The sequence below is a fragment of the Acanthaster planci genome, linkage group LG06 (assembly GCF_054643075.1).
Source record: "Acanthaster planci isolate LZ-2023a linkage group LG06, COTS_SCS, whole genome shotgun sequence".
Lineage (NCBI taxonomy): Eukaryota > Metazoa > Echinodermata > Asteroidea > Valvatida > Acanthasteridae > Acanthaster > Acanthaster planci.
In genome coordinates, this window is record NC_141782.1 from 5,231,925 (window position 1) to 5,257,100 (window position 25,176).

The following is a 25,176-nucleotide window of genomic DNA, read 5'->3' on the forward strand; positions in this document are numbered from 1 at the left end:
GTGAGGATGATGCAGGTGAGTCGGGGCTGGACTTAGCAGACCAACAGGCAGGTAGGTAGCCGTGTCCCCCTCCGGCAGACTTGCTGTTCCTATCCAGCCAATGCATGACCTGGCTTGATCGTGTCTCGGTACTCAATAAGGTCCACTTATAGGAGCTCCGACTCCGTAATAAGGAGCCCTGAAATATTGAATAATCATACCCATGTTTGCTAATACACATGTACATCTTACGGCAAACATTTGTGCACCATTTGACCATATTACTAATTTTCCATACCCGAAAGGAGAAACTTCATTATTAAAACGGTCACTAAAATTGGCTTTTGAACTCCCCATTGTCACAGATATATAAAATAATAGCACTTACATATACTAGACAAAACATAATGGCTAAATATTAGAAAATAATTAAAAAGAACACTTACAGTATATACTGGCTCCTGAGGTCTTACAGCACACTGAAAATTGTCACAGCCTGCCCTTCCTCTTTAAACTTTTCTCCTGAAAATTTGGGGCAGCAAATCGCTCTCCCAACTTATGGCTACCGCCAACACTGGATTTTCAATCTACATTAACAAGGTTAAAAAGCTTAATGCAATTCTGGCTTCAGAGCTATCACTCAAACTTGTGCTATCGCATCACAGGCCTATCTGTGTGTGTCACACAGAACCACACCCCAGTATTTAAGGCACTATAAAACACTATTCAGGTCCCCATGCCTGGTGTGTACCCATGCAGGTGTGAACCATACAGGACCGCACCTGACTTTGCATAAAAGGGCATATAAGGAAATTTGGCCAACTTGGCAACATACAGTTTGTGTCTTTAAATTAATCAAACACTTGGCGTAAAATATCACTGAATTAAATTAAATTGATTGGATTTTTACTTTTGACTCCAGCTTCAAATACAGATATATTTACAGATTTAAATTTTCTAGACAAATTCATATTACTTACTCGATGTGAAATGAATAGGTCTGTTCAGTGATTAAAAAAGTATTGATTAAGTGGACAAATTGCCTAGCAGGTTATCAGTCTGTAGAAAGTGTATAATATCTGTGAGGAACCAATCTTCAGAGTATTATCCAATGATGCTGCAACCTTGGTTATGGGATGTCCAAAGTCAGTCTGAAAACATATAAAACAAAGTTAGTTTATTATTGTGTCTAGAGAAACTTCCCAAAATTTAATCTGAATATCTTTTGCTACATTTCAGTGAGAAAGACATATCATAGATAAGTTTCATATTTCGTGAACTAAACTATCAACAAAATTTTTGTTTGTAACGGCAACCCAACCCAGGAGGGGCCAACGGCCTGTTAAGGGGGACTAACTGAATTCATATTTACCTAATATATTTTAATGATTGTAACTCGAACAACAAATGAAAAACATAAGAGGATGAATTCTAAATTGAGTTTCAAAGCAATTAGAATTGCTACAAATTTAATAAGTGCTTCTTCACCAAACATGATTAAACCACAGGGGAGAGCAGGGTACATATAGTTTTAATAATATACATGCGAAAAGATAGTCACTGACAGAGCAAAGAATGTGCCAGTGGACAGGGGTTGACTACAGTGAAACAACAGCACTAGGTAGCAAAATTAAGGACAGGTTAAAAAAAAGGAAGTTGGAACATTCATTAAGACTGGGCAGGCCACTGAACTCTTTCAGAAAAAAATGGTGGTGGTGGTGGTGTAAAGCAACCAATTTAATACATTGCTAAAAACCAAGGCAAATTTACGGAACATGGAGAATTAAATCACACCACCATTTCTCAGTCATAAGTCCACACCTGATTGGCCTTACAGGCAGTTTTTATTGTCACAATGATGTAAGAGGAATGCTAATCTGGACTGTTTACAGAATCCACAGAATGTAATGAACTCAGGAAACAGTGCAGTTCTCAAAGCACATAGCCAGGCAAAAGTTCCAGAATGAGGAACAAAAGGTACATGAACAATGGATGCTCCACAGTACTGGGCCAAGACACAAATCTAACCAGGGGCATTTGAATGGCCTGGGCTGCAACATCTGGACAATTACCTCTTTCTGGCATGCCTGGTATGTACATAGCCAGAGCGCAACAGCACTTGCTACGCACCATCTGTTACACGAAACCCTTTTGTACCCCTAGCAATTTTTCCATATGAAGCAACAAATGGGACAGAGAGCACCCCTCCCACTTTTGTGTTGTCATTGTTTGACCGGAATCCCAGGAATTCTTTACAGACTTCTAGGGGGATGTATTAGGTAACAATAGTCTAGAGTGTGTATATGGATTGGACCAGTAAGGGGGGGGTACCCCTCCGTCCCATATCTTGCTGGGTATAAATTTGTCACTGGTAATGGTAATTGTGTTCTGAGATGTAGGAATTGAATATTCATGCATTTGTTGGTGTTTGGTAATGATCTCATAACAGCATCAAATTTAATGCTAGCGCAGTTGCTTCTATTATGCCGTGTGCCCTAAATGTGAGTAGGATTTGAAACTTTGCATAATGGAAGAGACATGAGAAATGGGTTTGCGAGTACACCATGGAATCAATCTCTTTTGAGCGAGGTGTTGTTCTTAAAAGAACCGGTGAGTGTTAACTTGACATTTCGGGCAGTGTGCTATGGCCGTCCTCAGGTGAGTGTGCCGGACTGAAGTGGATATCTGGTTATAAAGGTAATCCGGAAGCGGTGGAGCGTGGAATGGGATTCGCAGGTTGTGTGACTGCAGTGTGTGTGCTGCTGTGTGAAGGTCTTCTTTTTCTTTAGCTTTGATGTGTGTATTTCGATTTCCTAGTAAGTTTGGAATTTTGTGTGATTTACACTTTGATTATTATTTCTATACCATTGTACTTTTTATTGTTAATAGATATTGCAAGACCATTTCCAGCCCCTTGGGTGTTTTCATTTAGTGTATTTTAAGAATCATTTTCATTTCGTCTGTGTTTAGTTTTACGCCCTGTCTTGGCTGGCCACCATGGCTAGTCAGGCGGAGCCGGCTATTCAGGGGCAGTCAACCGTAGGGGCATCGGCTCCTACCAGGCCCATTGTTCCTGGTGACGAACCATTCAAGAACGTCTCCAGGAACAATGGTGTTACCTTCCGTGACTCTGTGTCTGTACAATCCTACATCGATTCGTTCAGTAATGTTCACCCGGTTAAAGATATTGTCTCTGCCTCTCGTATTTCTAACAGTCGCATCGCTATTTATCTCATCTCGAGGGAGGCCGCCATGGACTCGACCATGATGGTTCTTTCCTCGAGCTAACTCCCTTGATCCGTCCTACTACCCGAATCACTCTCTCAAACGTATACCCTGAAATCCCAAATTATGTTCTTGTCACTAATCTATCATCGTTCTGTAAAGTGGTTTCCCAGATCTGTCCCATTCTCCTGGGTTTCAAAAACAAGGAATTGTCACACATCATGTCTTTCCGCCGCCATGTTCAGGTTTTGATTAACGGTAATATCACACCCCCTGATCACATCAAATGAAACTTGCAGCAGAGGATTTACAAACTTATTAAAAAGCTAGATGTCTAATTTCTTCCCCTTTTTTCTTCTCATTATGGAATTTACTCACTTCACTCTTTATCTTTTTATAATGACACTGTCACTGCTGACTTTGAATGTGAGCAGCTGTTCGTCTCCGATTAAATATGCCTCTTTTCACACCTATATCGACACGCTATGCAATAAACCGGATATCATATTTCTCCAGGAAACCTGTACTTTAACAACTTCATGCCGGGGCATTTTTCAGTGTTGATGATGCTGGGCTGGCATGACTATCATTTTTTCCGTTTTCAAAATCTTTCAAAAATTCATCATTTCATTTAACGGTCGTTTATAGCCGCACGAAGTAATCTTTAGGCACTACTCTAAGTTGACAGATGACCTTCATTGATGCCCGAGTATTTCAGCCAGGCCAGCAGCCTTGTAAACAGAGCCCAGATTGTGCAGTGTTGTATAACTGTCTTTTGTTCATGAACCTGGCTTAGTGCACTGCTGACCTCTTTTCAATAGGGGACAGATTAGCGTGCAGCAGTGCTGGGTGGCTCACCACTGCGGTGGTGGAGCGCTTTTGTCCCCGATGGTAATCCGCTGGCTCTCAATGCCCCAAACCCTGGCTGGATAATCACCACTTTTGAGAGTGAAAAATGTTGGTAATGCCCAGCAGCCTGGTCTTTTGTTCGGAGTACGGTCTTTTGTTACAGGGCCCCGTTTCCTTTGTCCGAGTTCGGAGACCCCGGCCACGCATATAAACCATACGTCTCCAATTCCGGAGTCCCCGGCAGGTAGTGGTTAAACGATCAGTTTGAATCCTGGAGTTCATGGCCTGGCTATACTCCCTACTGTAATCCCAGCCCCTCGCGTGGATCCGGGGTCACTACTCTAATGAAAAATAATATTTCTGTCCTTGATCTTCCTCTGTTTATGATGGACATGTTACACTAAAATCTCTCAAAATAACATCATATTTTATCTGTACAATATTCTCATCCCCAATCTCACAGTGAAGCCTTAAAAGCCGTCGACTGCATATACAAGCATTGCGACCCCATCAGTGACAGTGTCATTATAGTTGGAGATGATTTTAATTGCACTTTTGATCCTGAGTTAGACCGCTTAGGTGGACAAACTGTCCTTGTACGACGTCTGGCGCAGATGTAACCCTTATGAACAAAAATACACTTGGTACAGAGTTAACCCCTCCAGCCAGTATGGCATTTCAAAAGCCAGACTGGACCATTTTTATCTTCCCAATACTCTTTTGTCCTCTGCCTCTTTGTGTAACAATCTTCCCTGTTCTTTGTCAGACCACTCGGCTGTGATCTTCACCATTAAGCTTCCTTCCTCCACTTGTAGAGGGAGCGTCTATTGGCATTTTAATAACTCTCTATTAGATGATCGGGCCTATAGAGAAATGATAACAGACTTTTGGACTGGCTGGAGGGAGAGACAAAATGAATTCCCCGACATTTGCTCGTGGTGAGACTTCGGCAAGATTCTTATTAAAACTCTCACCCAAATGTACGGGTCGAAAGTAGCAAAAGAAAAACGTGACACCCTGCTTAGGATTAACAAAACTATAGAAAACCTTCTGTCTGTGCCAGATTTTAATGACGATACCAAACGTGTTCTTAATGAACAAATAGATCAATTAAATAATATTCTTAATACTGAAGCTCAGGGTGCCCTAGTCAGAGCGCGATTTCAACATATCAATGAGGTTGACACTTGTCCTTCATACTTTTTCAGCCTAGAAAAATCTTACTCTCAGTCTAAATCTCTGTCAAGTATCCGTCTTCCCTCTGGTGATCTTACGGACGATCCCATTCAAATAAAAAAACATGTCCATAATTTCTATCAAAATCTGTATAGTCGACCTCAAACTGACGAGGGTGCCCTGAACCAAATTTTAAATGATTTACTGAGACTTGACTCTGCCGATTCGGAGGATCTTGACATTCCTCCGAGTCTGGAAGAACTTGATGCAGTGGTCAAGCAACTTGGCAGAAATAAAACTCCCAGCCTTGACTATCTCTTCTACTCTGTCTTTTAAAGGCAAAATTCTCGTGGCCAATCAACTAGCCGCATCTAAACTCTTTCCGCACGTCTTGGCCATTCTCTCTCCCTCGAAAATGTTCTGAGCTAACTCCAAGATTTGCTGGTTGATTTCGTCTGGTCCGGAAAAAGACATTATCTCAAAAAACAAATTCTTTTTCAAAGACCCAACAGGGGCGGTCTCAGTCTTGCATGCCTCCAAGCACGCACGCTCGCCTACAGAATGTCCACTATTCAACGTTTTCTTGATCTTTGCCCTCATCCTGCCTACACCATGGTCAGTTATTTTCTCCGGCGTTACAAGAAACTCGACTTTGACTTTCAACTCTTCCAAATTAATCTTGAACCAAAATTCTTCATCAGCATTCCTCCATTCTATGGCGAGCTACTGTGTGCTTGGACGGCATCCGGAGCTCGGATTGACATTCCTCTGGATTCGATCAGCCATGTTGTCAACATTCCTATCAATAGTACTCTTCTCGAACATGCGGCTGACGATGGGAACACCTGTTCTCGGCTCCTCTCCTCAGGATCATCCACCATCTTCTCCACCCCTCCACCGGTCGCTGGCTGGAAGCTGAAAATTTGCCTTCTGTCTCCTCGAGAATCCATCGTCCTTCCCTCTGCCTCATTGACAAGTCGCTTCACTGTCTACATCTCGCCCTCCGCTCGTCTTTTCCGTTGCTCTTCGGCTTCTCCGGTCTGCTCTCTCCTCCGACCCCTCTTCGCACCATCCCCTGCTTTCCAGACACTCCGATACCCTTCTTCATCCCTCCCGACCTCAAAAGACTCTCGCTATCTTCAAAGACTCTCTACAACATCTTCAACATTTCCGTCAACTCTCACCCTCCCACCGCAATCACCCACTGGCATCGACTCGGCTTTTTCAAGAACTGTAGTCTCCCCATCCCATGGAATCAGATCTACAAGCTCCCTATTTCCAAGAAAGAAGGCGACTTCACAACTTCCTGCCTTCTCTCCCTGTTCTTCATCATCTCAACTCTGACATCTCCCAGAGAAGAAGGAACTGTCGTCCACCTCTTCATCCTGTGCCCTGCCATCCAACCAGCCCTCAACCTACTACATACCCTGCTCTCCCTTGTTCTTCCCAATCTCCATCTCAACTTTGACCTGTACTGGATCCTGATCCCAAACGCAAGGACGCGGTCAAACTCGCAAATTATCTCATCGTCAGCCTTAAAAATGACATCTACTGGTCCTATCGCTCTACTGCCTTTTCCGATCCTCTTCTCGTCAGGTCCCACTGCCTAAAATAAAAAATCATCATCAAATATCACTGTCAGTGCTTTAACTCCTCTCTTGATCTTTTTCAAAATATGGTGTATATAAACAACTCTCTTTTTACAGTAGTTGATGAGATAACATGGCTGATCTAATCACCGTCTTCTTGCTTTTTTCTTCCTAACGGCCTTAGTTCGGGACGGCTGATCACTTTGTCAAGCGAGGGGATCCCACCGTCCCGTGACGCAGGCCTTTCTTACCCGATTGCTTCTTGTCATAAATTGTGTTTGATCTATTATACCACATAAACTTTTTTTTGATTATACTTCGGTTTAAATTCAGTGTGTCATAAAGTCTTTAATCATGTTTTGTGTCTTAATTATTCAATGTAATCCTTTCTGCCCAAAGTTTGTATTTTTGTCGTGAATTTCTTTACCATGTTTAATTGGTCTCCCCGGGAGTGGCCGTTCGTGCAAATGAAACGTGGTGTAATATCTCTGCTCCTGGGTGAGACCATTGATTTTTTTTCTCCACTGTTTATCTGTTTCTTTAATCTAATTATACTTTGTAGTTTTAGTTTCTCTTTAGTTTTTGTTACTTATCGTTAAATGTTCCTTTTCCGTCTCACTTGCCTATTATACTCTTCTTACATTTGTATAATTGTATGTGCATTGTTATCAGCTTTTTGTTAGCTGTTTCGGCAACTTTGCTGAAACGGTATTGTTTTTCTGATTATTTTTTTAGCTGGTTCGGCAGTTCAGCCGAACCAGCTATTGTAATCGTTCTGTTTTTTTTTTTTTCTTTCCTTTTTAGCTGGTTCGGCAGTTCAGCCGAACCAGGTATTGTAATCATTCTGTGTTTTTTTCTTTCCTTTTTTTCTTCTTCTTCTTCAGCCAAGTTCTTCTACCCCTACACTTCGGCACCTAGGAAAATCAGAACAATTTCAAACTTGGAGGATAGTTGTGTGATCATCCAAGGATGGTCCTAGAAGAAATTCACAGTGATAACTTAAGTAGTTTATTTATTATTGATTTTTTAAGAATTAATTTTCCCCCATAGACTTTGTACACAGATTGCACACAGTTTTCGGACTGTCCTATATCAGGCTATGAGGGCGCTATTGCGGAATTACGGTCACACCTGCCTGGGCTTTCAATTTACAACAAACTGTCCCATATTGAACCATGGATGGCGTTGTTGCACAACATAGGGTTTGTACACACATTGTCCAGCATAATGTGTGAGCAGTCCTCAACTTCGTCCGAGAATTGCTACCAGAACGAAGAAGAAATCAGACTAAATTTTCCCTTCTGTTTGATCGTGAGTATACCCAAGTGTGCAAATATTAAATAATATTTCATAAGTTTTTCCCAGTTTAGACACAAATCATGTGACATGAAATTAAAGGAGCAGTGTCTCTGCAGACGGGTTTTTTGCCCATTAACTTTGTACACGTTTTTGAGGGACAATTTGGTAACCTTGCAATGCTTGATCGATGGCAAAATAATAGCTAACAAAGACCCTGATGCAAGAATTATAGCTAATATATGACGTGACGATGACGTCATTGCCTTATTTTATATTCATTTTGAATATTTTGTATTTTCCCATATGTTTTGTACATGTTTTTCTACTTAACACAAGTGAACAAATAGTCTTTAACTTTGGCGCAATATTACTATAAGAACAAAAGAGAAATCGGGTACTTTACGCTCTGTTATTTCATCTGAAATATGCCTAAGAGTCCGAATATGAAGTAATATTTGATAAATGTTGTTCAGTTTAAGCGCAAATCACGTGACACAAACTTAAAGGAGCAGTATCTCTGCAGACGGGTTTTTTGCCCATTAACTTTGTGCACGTTTTTGAGGGACAATTTTGGTAACCTTGCAATGCTTGATCGATGGCAAAATAATAGCTAACAAAGACCCTGATGCAAGAATTATAGCTAATGTATGACGTGACGATGACGTCATTGCCTTATTTTATATTCATTTTGAATATTTTGTATTTTCCCATATGTTTTGTATACGTTTTTCTACTTAACACAAGTGAACAAATAGTCTTTAACTTTGCCGCAAGATTACTATAAGAACAAAAGAGAAATTAGGTACTTTACGCTCTGTTATTTCATCTGAAATATGCTTAAGAGTCAGAATATGAAGTAATATTTCATTAAAAGTGTTCACTTTAAGTGCAAATCACGTGACATCAACTTAAAGGAGCAGTGTTTCCGCAAATGAGTTTTTTGCAATAGACTTTGTACACGTTTTCAAGGTACAATTTTAAAACATTTCCGATGTTTATGGTTATTAAAGTGACAGCCAACAAAGACCGTGATACAAAAATTATTGTAAGTAAAGGACCTCATTATGACGTCATCATGTCATTTATTCTTGATTTTTCAATATTTATTTCAGCCCATTGTCTTTGTACACGTTTTCAAGCCAGCATTTGGGTTAGTTTGAGAGCTTTGATCAACTTCAAAGTTACAGCCAAGAAAGACTTTGATGCAAAGATACGTCCAGATTTATGAAATCATGATGACGTCATTTGATTTATTAGTGATTTGTTAATATTTATTTCAGCCCATTGACTTTGTACACGTTTTTGAGGCACTATTTTTGTACCTTAGTAATCGTTTATCATCGTCAAACTTACAGCAAGCACTAACTATACAACGAAGATAATTCTAAAATATTTATGTCATGATGACATCATCACGGGATGTATTATCAAATTTTGAATAAAAACCCATATAAAAATCAACCGTGCCCTCCCGCAACATTCGGTTTCCAGCAAGTGCTGGGATATATAATATGTGGTTGAAACTGGAAGTAGGCTTATTGTTTAAAAGTGGTAAAAGCCATTAAGTTTTTTTTACGGAATGAGTCTGTCGGTGTTAGTGCTGGGTTGAAACCCTGCTTATATCCTGGAGAGGTAGTACTTTAGGCAAATATTGAGCATATTTAGTGATGATGACATCATCAGGAGACAAGTCACATGACATTAAAGGGGATCTCTTCAAACCACTATACCTCGAAAATTACAGGTCTGATGCGGTTGAAACTTTGTGTGTGGCTGGAAATGGAAGGGTTTTAGACCCAAATTGATCTGATTTGATTCTGATCTCATCTGGTGACAAGTCACGTGACATTAAAGAAATACAATTCTTGTAACTGGTATCACATCCACTCGTGATGACGTCAACAGTCGAAGAAGTCGTATATGTTATCCTTAAGTAAGTATTATAATTTTTAAGCTATTGTGAGAAGCTCCACAAAGTACAAAGCAAACTCTCAACTGTGAGAATAATATCACATGACAAGTCATATTAGATTATCTTCTAAAGTGGACATCCAATTGCATTGGTTGAAACTGATTATAAATGAAATTTTTTCGGGGGTATATGTCACGTGCAGAATACTAAATTGTTCATTTTTACTCTCTCATAGTTTGAGATTTTTTCATCACAATTGCAAATACTTATTTTGTGGGTGTAATAGTCCCGAAACAGCTCTGTGTTTGTACTTGTTTACAAACACTTCTCTCTAGTTTTCCTTTGAATTTTTCCCTCCCCTCCCAGGATCGCCGTCGCAGGGGTAGTCACCGCTGACCCAAAGGTGGGACGTTGTGCCTTGCACACAGCCCACCTCAGCGGTCCTACCCCTCCCCAACCGGGGATTCCCGACAGTGGGCATTTAAGATACCCACACCAGTGATGCCGGGATCCCCAGTCCCCCTTTCTCTCCCTCCCTTTACCCTTATTCCCTCCCCTCCCTTTAATACTGCTTTCGTTTATATCTACTAAACGAGTAACTATTGTGTGAAATTTTGGAAAAGCTTGTCTTCGTATTTACAATTTTCTCTGTGTATCTCTTTCTTTTTTTGATTATCTTTCTTTAACGTACATACGTATTTTACTTCTGTTTATCCAAGTGTATTCTTTGGTAAAATTCGTACTCGTTTATTTCTGTCTTTTTTTTCTTTAGTTTAATTCTCATTTACAATCCTGTTGTATGTAATTTTTCTTAATTTTTTTTTGTTCATCAGTTAGTTTGTTTCTGTCCTTGATTACAAACTTTTGGTTACATTTCACACTAGTACAATTTATTGTAAACTTTCTTGTCAATGATCTTGTTTGTATATTTTTTTCCAATTAATGATCTTTTTGTACTTTAATTTGTGCTTTTTGGTTTTCTTATGATTATTCAGTAACTTCTTGTTTGTATTAATATTCATTTGTATTTTTCACGTGATCTGTTTTCAACCTTATTTACATGTCTTTTTCCTTGTTAACAAATCTTTTGACATGGCTCATCTAATCACTGTTCTATCCCCCTCCCCCTTTCCCTTCCAGGAGCTTGGCCATGGCAGTGGGCAGAATTGCCCACGTCCAGAGACGCCGATGGCCAACTCCGCCCCTTCTGCCACCTCCCCTCTCTCAGCCTGGCTTGAGTCCGGGGCAGCAGCTCGCCTCGGCGAGATATGGGTCGTATTCCCTCTGCCTCGTGATGCAGGCCCTCCACCTCTCATTCCAGTAACCCTCCTTGAGCCACATAGAATATTTGTATTAGTTAATTTGTCAATAGTGTATACTTCTTTCTATCTATTATACAGTTTTCCTGACTAAATTTTGCTTCTGCTGTGTTTCTCTTTTGTTCACCCTACCTGTTTTCTTGTCGATTGTAATAATTTCAACTGTTAAAAGTTGTTTATCGGCTATACTGTATCTCTTAATACATTCTTCTGTTTTGTTCAGTTATGTTAAAACAAATCTGTTATCTGTAAATATTATAATTTTGTTGTAAGTAATTGTATTTTTGTTCATTTCAATTGAATGAAATAAAGTTTCCTTTTGAAATGTCAAGGTCTTCTTCAAATTCTTCAAATTTTTCAAATTCTTCTTCAAATTCTTCAAATTTTTCTTCAAATTCTTCTTCAAATTTTCCTTTAAATTCTTTTTCAAATTCTTCTTCAAAAGATTGTATATTTCCTTGATTAGGTCTTGGGTAAACTACTGTTGCATGGCATGGGACCTGTATAGGCATAGCCATTCAAATACCTTGGAGCGTATCCAAAATCAGTGCATCAGCTTTGTGTGCAGAGATTGGGACTTGTGCTATGGTTCATTGCTCTCTCGACTAGGCTGGACAATTGAGAAATTATGCTTTCGCCTTGTGCTTTGTTGTAAAATAATGAATAACATTACCAATGTTAATGCTGCTAATAATTTTATTCTGGCTTCATGAATCTGCCAAAATGACCGAAGCTCAAAATTAAGTGTCCTTTTGCTATTAGCAAACTGATTGTCTTAAATACATGTATTCCCATTTTGTCCAGACAGGTAGGGAATGGAATGACCTGCGCCATAAGGTCATTGAGAGTCTCTCTTGAGTATCTTTAAATCATTGCTCCATCTCATCTTATCGTGTAACTTTTTTATTCTTTTGTTTTAATTTTATCTTATATGTTTTCTTATTGGTTTGATTTTGTGTTTATATGTAGTGTGTTTTAACAACTTTTTCTGCTAACCTTTTCAGTTAATTGATTCCTCTTTTATTGTTATGAAATCTTTACTGTTTTAATGTTTTTAATGTTTATTTCATTTGTCTATATTTTAGTCCAATTTTTGTTTTAAATGTAATTGCTATTCTTATGTCTGAGGTGCAACAACATTATTGTTGTTTTGGATAGTTTCATTTGTTTTAGCTTTTAGTATATGTATAGCGTATCTTGTTTTAAATGTAGTCTTTTTTTTTTCATTTTATCCGGGGAGTGATGTGAGAAGGACCTCAAGGTTTACAGGTTCATGATCCTTGACATGGTCAGAAATTAATAATAATAATCTTCTTTCACAATCTTGACCGAAGTTATGTCAAACTTGATCAGTTACATTGCAAACCGAGAATTTTACCAATGTTTTCCAATGGTCAGTAGAGTCATTTGACTAAAGCATATGAAATGCTTTTTTTGCAACCACTCTTTATTTGTTTCAGTGCATTCTTGACACATGCCCTGTATGAAATGTCAGCAGATTTGAGTCAGTGTTGGCTGAGTGTTCTGGAGTAGCTGCTTTACAAACATTTTCAAAATACTTCTGTGCTTACATTTTCCTCACCAATTTGAGACATTTAGCAGATCAACATTTGTTCAGTGATTTGATTGAAAGTGCCTAAGGAAGTGTTCTGGTCCCAAACTCTCAAGTCTACGACAATTAGTCAGCTGCCCCTCTTGCAAATATATCCTTGTGTGCTTTGGTGGGTTCAGAATGGAACTCTTTGTTTTGACGTGTCACTCAGTTTGGTAAATGATGAAAATGGACATTGTATAGATTTCAAAGATGTTGATGATTCCTATTGCTGAAACACTGTACAAGATTCTTTCAAGGGAATTTTAGTCAAAATGGCTTTGTTAACATGTGACTCATTTCTGCAGAGCAGGTCCCATTTGGGCTGGAGTGTCCCCAAAATGTTTTGGAGTCTCCATAATAACTATCATACATGTGTGTGAAGTCCCCACAACTATGTAATGAGTACATGTGTGCACTTGTTTTTGCCAGCCTTATAATTTCTTTCCTCTATTTAGGCTGGATCTGTCATCATATATTTCAGTTGCTGCAATGTGTTAAAAACAGGTTAAATGTAACTCTCACACTAAACTTTAGTCAAGGCGCGCATGGCACCAGTGCCCTATGGATGCTCAACTAGTGACAAGATTTTGAAAAGGCCAGTGTGAGTGACAAAGTCATGAGCACCTATTCTATCTCATGGAGTGAAAATATTCAAGTCACATACGCTGTAGCATGCAGGGTGGTTACAAAAATTCAAATGCCACCTATTCGCACACTTTTTTTTCAGTGCCAAGCACCCATACACACAACTGTCCCATGATAATTCCCTATCATTGTTCTGTGTGCGCACGCATGCAGAAGAATTGAATGAAAGATGACAATGTTCCCTGGGCCAGTGCCAACACACCTTCCTTATTAGTGCTTGTGATGTCAAATAGTCTAAGTAGATGCGAGTAATTCTATATTCTTATTGGTCAATACCCACTACATATAATGTATTATGCATTACAATTTCTCAACCAAATAGGTAGATAAATGTAAAGAAAAACATATGTGCTTTCTGCAAAATGGTGAAGCCTCTCATGGCTTCACCACTCACGTTGACCAGTTTTCATTGTGCTAGCAAACGAGGTGTGCGTCGTGTGTTCAGGTAGCTACACGCGCCTTGAGTAAAGGCTATCCTTACAAAGGCTCCTGACCATCCAAAATACATGCAGTTTAGTTTGTCACATTATAATCAATGTGTTTAACCATCATTTTCCAGATGTGTGATTGTTGGTAACAAGATTGCAAAGTGGATGCAGCAGTTCACAAGTCACGATGAAAAGCCGCTTATGCATGTTGTGAATGCTGCAGTGGAAGAAATAACAGCTTTGGTTACAGACCAGGTAAGAAATTCAAGATCATGGTGTCAGTGTTGAAGTTGGGTCCACTGCTTCTAAGTCCATGTAAGTTTCTAAATCGTACTTGTTGTAGCACAAGACCGAAATGTTTCGGTGTCTGTTAAAAACTCAGAGCCTGAGTCCTTCTAATGCTCTCATGCATGTGTAACCTGCAGACAGAATGGTCAAGACAAGAATGGCTCTGCTGTGTCAATTTGAAAGGTGCCTCACATGTTTACCCTCAAATGGTACAATGAGAGAGAGGTTCCACATAAATACAATGCCTTGGAAACTTCCAGTCAACAAAGTAAATTGAAGAGAAGAGCATATTCAAACAATTCCATAATATTCTACAGCATCAAAAGATGTGGACAAAACCTAATAATTCCACAATCCTCTTAACTAGAAATCCAGTTAAATTCCAATCTAAATATGCAAGATCTGTGTATGCTCAAACTTGTACAGTCAAGAAAGGGAAATTTAATTAGAAAAGTGCAATGAATGCTGTCATCCTCAACCATAGACTTGAGTCAGTCCACACATTTTAACCCAAGGATCCATAAAGAAACTAAGAAATGTTACTTATTTCAAGAGGTTAATCAAAAATGATTTTAATACATTAGGGATAACAAAGAAATAGGAATACAAGTGGCGTGCCTACATTATCATCAACTATAAACAGAATTTAAGAGGCTAGTATACAGAGATGCAGCTTGTCTAGTTAAGTGAGGTCAGTAGTTTTAGAAGCGGACACATTAGGAGAGCACTATTTGAAGTGGGTAAATTTGGAGCAAACAAACCAAATAGTAGTAGTTGCAAATGGAGAATTCTGGACCACTCTCCCCTTAGGTGCCTACCCAACCTTAAAATAATGAAACCCTCACAAACCCCAAGCGTTCCGCTTCTGGATCAAAGGGCGCTCAACTCAAAGGCCGCTCAGGGTGCTCAGTCCCACCCGGCTACCTTGCAGCGTATCTACCCTCTCTCCTGCCCCACTTCTCCTTGCTTCCCTGCTTTTCACACGCACGTGTGCTTTCAATTATGCATTCTCTGACTCCAAAAACAATGAAAATTTTATTACACCCATATACAAACCAACGGACCAAAAACCAAGAATGCCGGGCCAAAAACAAAATTACATAAGTAAAAAAAGAAAGAAGAGAAAGCAATTGAAAAGGTATTGAAGAATGGAAAAGAGCACCAGAAAACACATGTGAGGGTGAGTATAGAGACACATGTTTAGCATATATGAGATGGAATAAAAAAGTTAGAACGTTTAGATGCATAGTCAGACTAATTAATAAACATACAAAATATTATCACACCTATATATAAAATCACTACGGAACCATGTCTAAACCCCAAACCTATATCATCACCGACAACTACCAACGTCTCAACGACATCAATACTCACCCAAACATAATAAGGTCCTTTTAACCCAGACAAACTTGTCATTAGTGAACCCATCAAAAGAAACAATTACGACATATCTTATTCTTACTCCCAGGTACTCTACAAGCACAAAAACCCAAACAAACGGTTATGTTTCATCATATCAACGCGTTGTTACGGAATTCAACCCATCTGCGAATTTGGAACTAAACAAGAAAAACGGGCCTATATCTAATTGTGTTTAACACAACACGAAATGTCAAAACGTTTTTGGATCAAATCAAGCAAAAAGTCTATGGTTACATTGCTGATCACACTCACAAAAGCACCTTGTTGCCTAAAACCACCCGTCAATTTGTACAAGAGTTCGAAAATCCTCCCAGCCCAGGAACCCACCGCCACCACTCTAGGCTCCAGGATGGATGACAAAGTCAAAATAAGTGATGTCGTTAAAACCCCCTATAACGAACAACATCGTATGTATGTCAAATATTAAAAACCGACCCAAATCGGTTATTTTTCAAACGGTGCAAAGTGAAAGTGTTGATCATCATACAAGATGTATTTCATGGATCTCACAGCATACTTTTGTGCAACATGAGCATTAAATATTGAGTCGATGAAGCTCAACTCAAATTTTATCTAAAAAAGCAACTTCAGATGCATTGGGTTTGAAATGATAGTGAGAGTGAGTGTCAGTGTGAAAGCGAGAGTGAGATTGTGATAGACTGAAATTTAAAAAGTACACTGTATAACCATAGAGCTCTTTGTAGCTCTATGGCATTACCAAACTCAACTTAACCCCCACCTCAATTGAAGGGGGGGTTAATTTTGTTTTAATTGCACTCGGGATTAATGGATCGGTTGCTCACAGTATTTAGGAAGTGATTTTGTTTTTGCACGTTCATACCCTAGATACCATCCGGTTTCATGTTTAACAATGTTTAGGTGCCAATTTCTTTTTCTCCTTGTCTACCATCTCTCTTGCCAATGTTTTAGCACGTTCTTCAATCATGGCGTGGGTCTTGGCTTTGGATTGTCTCGTTTTAGTCAGTTTGGTATCTGTCTTATTGCGGATCTTTCTTTCATTTTGTTAAACTTGCATAATTCACCAGTGATCAACACAAACTCTTTGCTGGAAATGTCCCCGTCATTGATCACTTGTGACACGTACTCATCGATCGTATTTAACTTTGCGTCACCCAACACTCGAGTCTGATGGTGTTTTTTACTTTTGTGAACCAACCTACTACTTGCATATTTTAACAATGCATATGCTCCAAATGCACCCATGGCGAGACCTTCCATCGCAAGTCCGATGGGGGCCAAAACAACCCCCAATAAAGCTGGGACACTTATAGCAGCCGAAGTGAAACCCAATGCCTTAACTCCGTATTCTACATAATTATGCGTGGTGAGTATCCATTTAATTTTTTTGTATGTGGTTTCTTTGGAGCCTCGTTCTTCCATCAATTCTTCTTTGATGTCCTCAATATTTTTCAGTCTGTAGAGCTTTGTTTCATTGCTCGGTTCAGCACAGCAATCAAAGGAGAAAACAACACCTCACTGGACACATGGGACAAGCTAATTCCTGGAGAGTGCCTACCTAAGTGGCTAAGAAGGCGAAACTCTCTTCATCACTTGGACAGCATCCAGATACCACGGTGCTACCAACCACCAGACTTCGGGCCAGTTAAGAGGAGGGAGTTTCATGTCTTTTCTGATGCTAGCCAATGTGCTATCGGCGCCGTCGCCTACTTATGCTTGTCAACAAAGATAGCAAGCCCCATGTCTCCTTCCTGATGGCCAAGACAAAGGTCACCCCCTTCCCACGCCGTGTCTGTGCCACGACTGGAACTCTGTGCAGCAGTACTTGGGACTGTACTCGTGCAGACGGTGACCTCTGAACAGAACGAGAAAGTAACCTTTGACGACACAAAGTACTACACAGACAGCAAGGTCGTACTTGGGTACATTGGAAACAAGTCCAAATGCTTTCATGTGTACGTTGCCAACAGGGACCACAGCATACACAAGGTTTCCCAACCAATCCAGTGGTGCTACATCTCGACAGATGAAAACCCTACTGATATCGCGCCAAGATCTGTCCCCGCCAACTGACTAAGCAGCGCCCGTTAGTTTCAAGGACCCGAGTTTCTCTGGTGAGTGGACCCGACCCCGAAAGAAGTGATATGAATTTTTCTAAAGGAAAGGCCCCAGCTCAGCGAAGATGACCCCGAAGTCATGAAGCAAGCCAATGTCTTTGCCACAAGTATCCCTGATGACTGACTGGATAAATCCATCACTGCCAATCAACAAAGCCTGACATGCGAGAGGTTTTCACGCTTTTTGACTTGGTTCTCCCTCAGAAGGGCCATAGCGAGTCTGTTGGCAAGGGCAAGGGCAAGGACCTACAAAGACCAGCATGGTAAAGACGATCCCCCCAACCAATCCAGAAGTCAGAACTCGCAACTGCACACCAGGGCCACCCTAAACGACCTACAGCAGGCCGAAAGAGTCATCTTCCATGCTGTTCAAGCATCCCACTTCATCGGAGAGATTGCATGTCTAGAGTCTGCATCCACTTCCAAACGTCAGATCCACATAAAGAAAACAAGCCCCATGCACCAGCTCAACCCATTCCTGGATCAAGGTGGACTCATCCGAGTTGGCGGCAGGCTCAGGCAAGCAGACTTAGACCTCGGAGGATGTCACCCTCTCCTCCTCCTGAAAAATAGTCATGTGGTTAGGCTTATCATTCAGCACGTCCACCGTGAGGCCAAGCACCTCGGACATCACAAGGCCCTCGCAGCAATCCGAAACGGAGGCCAATGGGTCATCGGAGCTCATGGCACCATCTGAAGCATCATAAACCAATGCGTCACCTGCCGCAGGCTTCGAGGCAAGCAACTCTCACAGATAATGGCTGACCTACCTGTTGACAGGCTCCAGACAACACTGCCATTTATCAACGTTGGGATGGATGTTTTCGGCCCATGGATCGTCACAGCAAGGAAATTATGAGGCGGCCTAGCTAAAGCCAAGAGAAGGGCCGTCCTCTTTACCTGCCAATGCACCAGAACAGTACACATCAAGGTCATTATAGCTATGGATACCTCCGCCTTCATCTCATCACCAAGAAGATTCGTGGCAATCCGAGGTCCAGTCGCCCGCCTTAGATGCGATTGAGGCGCAAACCTCATCAGCGCTGAGGGAAAGCTGAAGCATAAAGAGATTACACAGTACTTGACTACGAAGAACTGTCAGTGGATTTTAATCCACCCAAGGCTTCCCACTTTAGAGGAATCTGGGAACGGCAGAGCCGGACAATTCGAAGCATCCTGGACTCTATGTTCCTTCAACAAGGAAAACACCAACTCACTCACCAAGTCCTTACCATCTTCCTGGCAGAAGCTACGGCTATTGTCAATTCCAGACCCATCACAACCCTTTCATCAGACCCAAACGACGCCCAGGCACTTACGCCAGCAATACTTCCGACTCTGAAGACGCAAGCCTTGGAAGCGCCCCCAGACCAGTTCTTCAAACAAGATCTTTATGGCAGACAATGCTGGAGACGTGCCCAGTATCTCGCCAAGTTCTGGTCAAGGCGGCATAGGGAGTATCTACAAAGCCTCCAGCCCAGTCAGAAGTGGACCCAGAGCACGCCCAACGTCTGCGCAGGAGATGTCGTGCTCCACAGACAGAAAGAAGCTCCCAGGAACCAGTTGCCTCTTGCACGAGTAATCAAGTGTCACCCCAGCAACGATGGCAAGGTTCCGCAAGGCGGACATCTTAGTCTGTTCCGGTGGCTCGCAGCAAACTTACCTTAGACCCACTTGCGAGCTCATCATCTTGGAGAAGGCAACTCAGTGACTTAACTAGCAATTCACTGAACTCTGTGGTTAAGGCTTTAAAATTTCCTTGTCGACTTTTAAGCGGGGAGTGTTTTGGTATTTCTTCTCATCTTTTGAGGGCACCATTCACAGAGACCAGCAGACAAAGGATAGTAGGAAGATGCTCCTTCTATTTCCGACACTTGCAGACCATGTTTAGTTTTGAGCAGTTTTAAAGACCATCACTCCTTTTTTTTCAAATCCCATTGATACACTCTTTGCTCTGTGTGTAAGCCATCATTACTCCCTCCTTCTGTTTGAGATTATCCCTTACCTGAACCACAGTCAATGGAGTAAATTTAAAGTAATTATCTGATTATTTGAGCTTGCCTTTTGATGTTATTTTGAATACCTGGATTTAGACTGTATACACTTTTGTCCATGTAAAACTTCCTCTGTCTTGTGATTTTATGGTTTGCTTATAGTTTTATTATCACTTTTTCTTGCTCTTTCTGGTCACTTATGTGAGAAAAATTCTGATTAGAGACCTGTTTTCCATATTTAGCCTTTGATGCAAGTTACATTGTCTCCATGTAGCCCACATGTATTTTCTCATGTGTTTTATCATCTTACTCCACATGTATACCCTTGTTCGTTGTTCATATTTTAAAGTAGTTTGTTTCATGCATTTTTCCTTACAGTTTACCGCATGTATTAAAGGAGTTTGGAATCTAAAGCCTTGACCTTTGGCTGTTTTTCTTTATTATTCGTAGTTGACTTCGCTGGTGAAACATAGGCTAACGTCTCCTACGACTACGCTTACAGCAGAAACCAGTACAAATATAGTGAAAATATAAGCTAAAGAAAAGTATATCAAATAGGTCCAATTGATCTTGCCAGTAATATCTTCTTTATGCACATGCTCATTGTTGTGTCAGTCAACCGGGTCACCAAATCAATTACCAATCGGTGATATTATTTCTGCCAAAACGACCCCCAACCCCTGGACCTTAGATTGCTTGTCAAACTCAAGGGCCAAGGCAGGAGACTTTCCCCACAGTTGGAAACGGTTCGCCCAGACTGGCGAGACCTAGGTTGGCGCATGGGAATAAAATGCCACATCAGCCACCCACTGGTCGATCTCTGGTTCGTCATCTCCCTCCATCCAAAACCCAAGTAGGTGGTCCACTGGTAGCCTTGGTGGTAGTGAGATGATCAGACAGTTAAAGAATGGGGTGTGGCATTGTATGCAGAGACCTGCTCCAGGAGGTATTCTGCACTTCTGATCTGGGGGAAGTGTGCGCAGGCAGTCATGAATGTTGTGGTTGAAATGCTTGCACTCTCTGTTTTCTTCAGGGTGGTATGACATTGTCCTGCTTTTGGTGACCCCATACATCTGGCAGAGTTCCTAGATGACTACATCTGGCAGAGTTCCCAGATGACTTTACTCTCAAAATTCCAGCCTTGTGTCACTATGAAGTCTGGAGGGATTCCTCAAAAGGAACAAACCAGTCTTGCACTGGGCATCAGACTATAGTTCTTGGCTACAGTCCTTACGTGGAGCAGCTTGAGTAAATTCATGAAGATGTTGGCAAGTACCAGTGCATTTTCCACATTGTTCAAGGAGCCTTTTGGTGATTATGGAGCCCATGGTCGGATGAAGTTTCTTCCCAGCTTTAGCTAGCACACATTTCTGACAATTTTCCTCAATGTCTTTTTATCATCCTAGGACAACATCTACTGCAGGTCAGACCAGGGGCCCTTCATACTCCTTGGTGTCCTACCTAGTCTTGTACAGTTTTGCTCTCTCAAGACGAGGGAAAGGAAAAGCTGTGTGATCTCGCTGCCTGCATCCGCACTCTTCTTATATAGAACATTGTCCCTGGCATCCAGTTTATTCCAGAACTTTGGCAGCTTCTGTGTTGGCTTGTCCTCCTTCATGAGTTTGCAGAGGTTAGGTAGCTGTCTGCTTTCTAAGTAGAACCATAGTCGGCCAAGGTGTTTGTCGTTAAGCTGGAGCATAGCCATATCTTCAGAAGAGATGGAAGGAAGGGTGGACTTCACAGAGGAAACCTTGACATCCAGTCTATTCAGTCCAGCTTCAGCTGAGATTCTCCTTATCTGGAACAGGACCACAGCTGGGCTTTGGGCGGATGCATTTGATGAAGTCAGAGCCTCTTCTGACGACATCTTGTAACAGCAGGCAGTTTGCAGCAGTGTTTTAGTACTCATACTCAAGTACTGCTCAAGAACCATTTTCAGAGTACTTGTACCATACTTGTTCTCAAATTTCCAAGTAGTTGTACTCAAAAAAAGAGTTCTTGTACTCAGGCTGCAAAATAGTTGGAACCAAATGCACCCGAGCATCAAGGTACTCGTACTCGATCAACAGTAGTCGATAAAAAAATTGACCATCAAAATACAGTGATATAAGAAGATCTACCCTCACAGACCAATGTTCGGTAGGGTCTGACAAACAGAAGGCCTAATGCCAGTATGTGGGACCTTTTACTTATAATGACATATTCACCATTTGTGAGCTTACTAAGCCAATCACGTATGCAAAATGCTGGGTATTCATAGTCTTGATTCCAAGAACATCCTGTCTATTCCCTGACACGAACCATCACCAGACATATCGCCATCACAGGAAGCAGCTTGTACATGACCTAAAAAAACGGCTAAACATAACCGTTTCTGCCCTCACAGGTACCCATTTAGTCTTGGGTGGAGAGAGGCAGATAGAAGTAAAGTGCCTTGCCCAGGATCACAACATGCTGCCACCAGCTGGATTCTGTCAATATCAACAGTTCCATTGACAATCCTGAGTAGAGATCCTGGTGTGATAATCGCCCCAGGGGATTAACTCCACTGGAATGGTTAACCGCAAGACTTGGGAATTTGGTGAATACAACCAGAGCAGCTTGTGAATTTGGTAAATACCAACCCGAGTAGCCTTATTGTTCATTCGGCCAGGTCACAGAGCCTGGAAATAGTCTTCCTGCTTGGCCTCTCCATTGCAATTACTCCTCCACTTTACTTATAGTGAAGTGAAACTGTTCTAGTTCTCCAGCCCATCTGGTCTCTGTTGCTCCCAACTGTGTCCCTGAACTTCTTGGTGATGACCCAGCAGGGTGAAATTGTGGTAGTCCAGGAGAGGAGTAGTTTCCAGAACTTGTTTCAAGTCATTGAATGACTTGTCACAAGACTCATCCTATGCATCTGATTTTGGTTTGGTGGGACTGGCCCCCCTATGCTTCTTCTTCCCTTTTCCCCCGTTCAAAGAGTGCATAGAGTGGTGCAGTGACTTCGGCAAATCCTGGCAGATCGATTCAGCAGTGTTAGCCGGTGAGTCTAATAAACCCACAGAGTTCACGTTAAGTGGTTGGTTTCCTCCAATCTCTCACACTGCTGATCTTTCAGGATCTGGTAATATTCCTTCCTGAGATATAGAATGGCCCAAATACCTCGGTTAACAGGTTACACTTCTCTGGTTTCACCTTCAAGCCAAATGCAGGGCATCTTTTGTTTATTTTTCTTTCTTTTTGTCTCTTAATTCTGTTGCAATGGTTTGTGTTAAGAGAGTTCCAGACTGTCATCTTTTTGATTATAGTTCTCTGTCTTTTGTATTGTCCTAGACAGCCCCTGTTCAACTGATTGTATTGTCTGAATTTTGACAGTAAAGGTCAGTTCTGTTAGGGTAGGTGTTGCCAAAGTGTATGGGTTCCAGAATAATGCCTGTCTTTGAAAATCTACTTGGCTATAAAGTGATCCAAGATGTAGGCAAACACATTGCTGATCTTTTTGTATGTGTTATTGTATATCATATGCAACTATCATAACGTACATACATATGTAGTATTGTACGTATCCTAATGACCATTTCTGATGATTGATTGAGGAAGAATTTGAATTATGATTTAATAGTGATTTCTGTTCGCAAATGTCAAACTGTCAAGATATACAGTTGTGCTCAAAAGTATTCATACTCTTGGGAAAATAACTAACTTTTCTAAATTCCTCATTTGTAAAAGCTATTATGTTGGCACTTCCGCTTTATCTTTTGTCAAATTGTTGCAATACACAAACCCACATGTGCATTGGCTAAACTTCATTTGGATAATAATAGATACGGCCCGGGCTTCCTTTTTGCTCCTGTTCAAAAGTATTCATACCCCAGGTTTACATAGCCCATTGTCTTTTCTTAATAGTCAATGGCGTAGCCATTGTTCTTGATGACTACCTCAAGACATTTCCTATAAGTGTCCACAAGCTTTCTGCATGTCTCCTGTGGGATGTTGGTCCACTCTTCCTTGAGGAAAGCCTACAGCTGGGTCAGGTTGGATGGTCTTCTGGCCATCACTCCAGTTTTTTGCTCCCTCAACAGATTCTCTATAGGATTTATGTCAGGACTTTGACTTGGCCATTTCATTACATGGATACCACTGTATTTGAATCACTGCTGTACTACCCTGGTGATGTGCTTGGGGTCATTGTTCAGCTGGTACGTCCAATCCAGTCCAAGCTGGAATTTCTCAGCAGACACTTTAACTTTGTCATCCAGGATCCCGATATTATCCTCTTTTTTCATGATGCCCTGTATCTTAATGAGGTTCCCGGTGCCACAAGCAGAGAAGCAACCCCATAGCATTATGTTGCCACCACCATGCAAGATGGTGGGGACTGTGTTCTTCGGCTTGTATGCTTCTACTTGCTTCCTCCACTGAGACGCAGCCAGTGTATCGTGAATGCCCATAAAGAAGGGAAAAGGCTAACAGGCAATTTCCAAGCAATACAAGGTCCCTGTTGCAACAGATCAGAGTATCATCAGGAAGCATACAAGGTTCAGTACAGTAAACAAAAAATTGCAATGGGCATGGCAGGAAGTGCCAAGTATCCCCTAGACTCACCAGAAAAATTTGCTGGGAGGCCAACAACAACCCACGGATCACAACCAAGGGCCTGAAAAGATGGAGTTGTTTGGCCACATTGATATTGCCTACGTCTGAAGGAAGCTAGAAGCATACAAGTCGAAGAACACGTTCCAAACCATTAAGCATAGTGGTGGCAACGTAATGCTATAGGGTTACTTCTCTGCTAGTGGCATTGGGAACCGCATTATGATATAGGGCATCATGAAAAAGGAGGATTATATCAAGATCCTACATGACAAAGTGAATACCTCTGCTGAGAAATTCCAGCTTAGACCTGACTGGACGTACCAGCAACACAATGACCCCAAGCACACAACCAATGTAGTAAAGCAGTGGTTCAAGGACAGTGATATCCATGTACTGGGATAGCCAAGTCAAAGTCCTGACCAAAATCCAACAGAGAATCAGTAGAGGGTGCCAAAGACTTGAGTGATGGCCAGGAGACCATCCAATCTGACCCAGCTGGAGACTTTTGCCAAGGAAAAGTGGACCAACATCCCACAGGAGACATGCAGAAAGCTTGTAGACACTTATAGGAATCGTCTGGAGGTAGTCATCAAGAACAAATGCTACGCTATTGACTATTAAGAAAAGACAATGGACTTTGTAAATCTGGGGGATGAGAACTTTTGAACAGGAACAAAAAAGAAACCTGGGCCGTATCTTTTATTATGCAAATGAAGTTTAGCCAATACACATGTGGGTTTGTGTATTGTGACAAATAGACAAAAGATATAGTGGAAGTAC

At 41.2% G+C, this 25,176-nt stretch overlaps 1 protein-coding gene across 8 annotated transcripts in view; it reads left to right on the plus strand.

Moving 5' to 3' along the window:
- Positions 1–25,176, plus strand: part of LOC110989242 (uncharacterized) — a 515,163-nt gene that overhangs the window by 424,939 nt on the left and 65,048 nt on the right. For 6 of the 8 annotated variants that reach the window (XM_087138534.1, XM_087138530.1, XM_087138531.1 and 3 more), the window contains one exon: positions 14,147–14,270. In XM_087138534.1, the coding sequence (XP_086994660.1) occupies positions 14,147–14,270 (124 nt within the window). Of the gene's footprint in view, positions 1–11,169; positions 12,792–14,146; positions 14,271–22,204; positions 22,431–25,176 lie in introns of those variants that run through there. The other 2 variants (XR_015425756.1, XM_087138535.1) reach the window with 2 other exon arrangements.